General features: G+C 31.8%; 1 protein-coding gene across 1 annotated transcript in view; it reads left to right on the top strand.

Moving 5' to 3' along the window:
- LOC108576573 (actin-related protein 5-like) overlaps positions 1-563 on the top strand; it is a 3,719-nt gene extending 3,156 nt beyond the window's left edge. Inside the window, exon 7 of the mRNA XM_017939586.1 lies at positions 1-563. This exon is cut by the window's left edge and continues 10 nt beyond it. Within this exon, the coding sequence (XP_017795075.1) occupies positions 1-563 (563 nt within the window).
- Positions 564-1,806: the final 1,243 nt, after the last annotated feature.

The following is a 1,806-nucleotide window of genomic DNA, read 5'->3' as shown; positions in this document are numbered from 1 at the left end:
TACGACATCATGATCCAGAATTCGATGGTGCTGGATCAAATGTTCCTGCAGTTCCTGGGGAAACTCACCAATTGCATGTGGGGGTAGAACGCTTGAGAGCTCCGGAAATACTGTTTCAACCATCTTTGATAGGTTCTATGGAAGCAGGTATTGCTGAAACAATCGAATTCGTCTTAAAGCTTTATTCACCCGAACAACAGTCACGACTCGTGGGAAATATATTTCTTACTGGAGGACCAACAACATTTCCTGGTTTACTAGAAAGATTGAATCGTGAACTTCGTGAAATGAGACCGTTCGGCTCAAACTTCCAAATAAATATTGCAAAAAATACTAGTATAGATGCATGGTATGGTGCGAGAGACTTTGGCCTAAATGGCAATCTTCCTGAATATTTAGTGAGTAAAAAGGAATACGAGGATAAGGGTGGTGAATATCTTAAGGAACACTCAACCAGTAATACTTACACTCGATCTCCTGATCCATTACCTACTGTACAAACCCCTACGACATCTGAACAGGTTATTGTAGAGGATGCCGTTGTTGACGTTGAAATGGAATGAAAACTAAGAAATCTTATACTGAACTGTATTATAAAATAAATTTAACTGGAATCACAAAACATTATTTTAATCTATTACATTAATTTTATATACTATCACTAGTTAGAAGTGGAAAATTCAATACAATTCTATTGAAAATATTTATATTCATTAATATATATTACGTATGCGCAACACAATATTTACAAATATTGTTGCAGAACCGTAAAAGAAAGAAAGTAAATGAAACTCCTGAAACTTTAACCTTTCCAGCTCTAAATACTTTCGTGATACATGTACACAGTAGACCAAATACTTTTCGTGTCAGAACATGCGTTACAGTCAATATCTCTTTATTAAACTATTGTTGTATTACCAATTTTGCATTGTTGTACACGCACTAATTAAAGACAAAGCTCCTGTTTAATACGGAGAGTTTTTCCAGTTTATTGTAGGGACACAGATCTATAATCGTGATACCAAAACTGTTTAAGCATTTCTACAAGAAAAATTGATCAATGAAGTTACTATTGGCGAAATACACTTACGACATTGTATACTCTACAAGTATTAAATGAGTAATAACGCAGAATTCGCTGCCAAGATAGTTTATTAAATTTCGTTTTGACCATTTATGGTTTACAGTGACAATTTTCAAAAAACACTGGAAAAAAATTTGATTATATTATCTGTCGTTATTTGTAGAGTCCACTACACAACTGTTTTGAAGTTTATTAAGCATTTTGGATATATGTTGAAGTGTAGTGTTTGTGTTCCACGTGAATTGTTGGAAAAGAATTTATGCGATAGAATCAGCATTTGTTCGTCACTCCTCGTTTAGTACAACACATAAATGCGATAGAATTCCTACGTGGGTTCATACTTATGAAACGATACAAACTTACCTTTCTTCATGCGTTTGCATTGCTTCAAATGTAAATTTTTGAACTCTGATCAAAGTACAAACCGCAGTTATATTGAGATGAAAATATATTTTCAAAATATTTTAAGATTAAAGTTTGCATTAAATGTTTAACATTTTCTTCGGATGTTTTTCACAAGTATGAAAAGTGCTTATTTTAAATATATAATTTTATGTACATGTTTACAAAACAGATAGAATTTGAAAATTTGTCATTTTTAGTATGCATTCATAGAACACAAATATTCAAATTATCATTGAATGTATTTAAGGACAAATTATGTGTCCTTAATGTATTGTTAATATTTTTATAATAATTAACTTCTGTAGTTTTGATATTTG

This window comes from Habropoda laboriosa, unplaced genomic scaffold (assembly GCF_001263275.1).
Source record: "Habropoda laboriosa isolate 0110345459 unplaced genomic scaffold, ASM126327v1 scaffold426, whole genome shotgun sequence".
Taxonomy (NCBI): domain Eukaryota; kingdom Metazoa; phylum Arthropoda; class Insecta; order Hymenoptera; family Apidae; genus Habropoda; species Habropoda laboriosa.
Note: the sequence above shows the minus strand (reverse complement) of the source record. Positions and strands in the feature narration are given on the sequence as shown.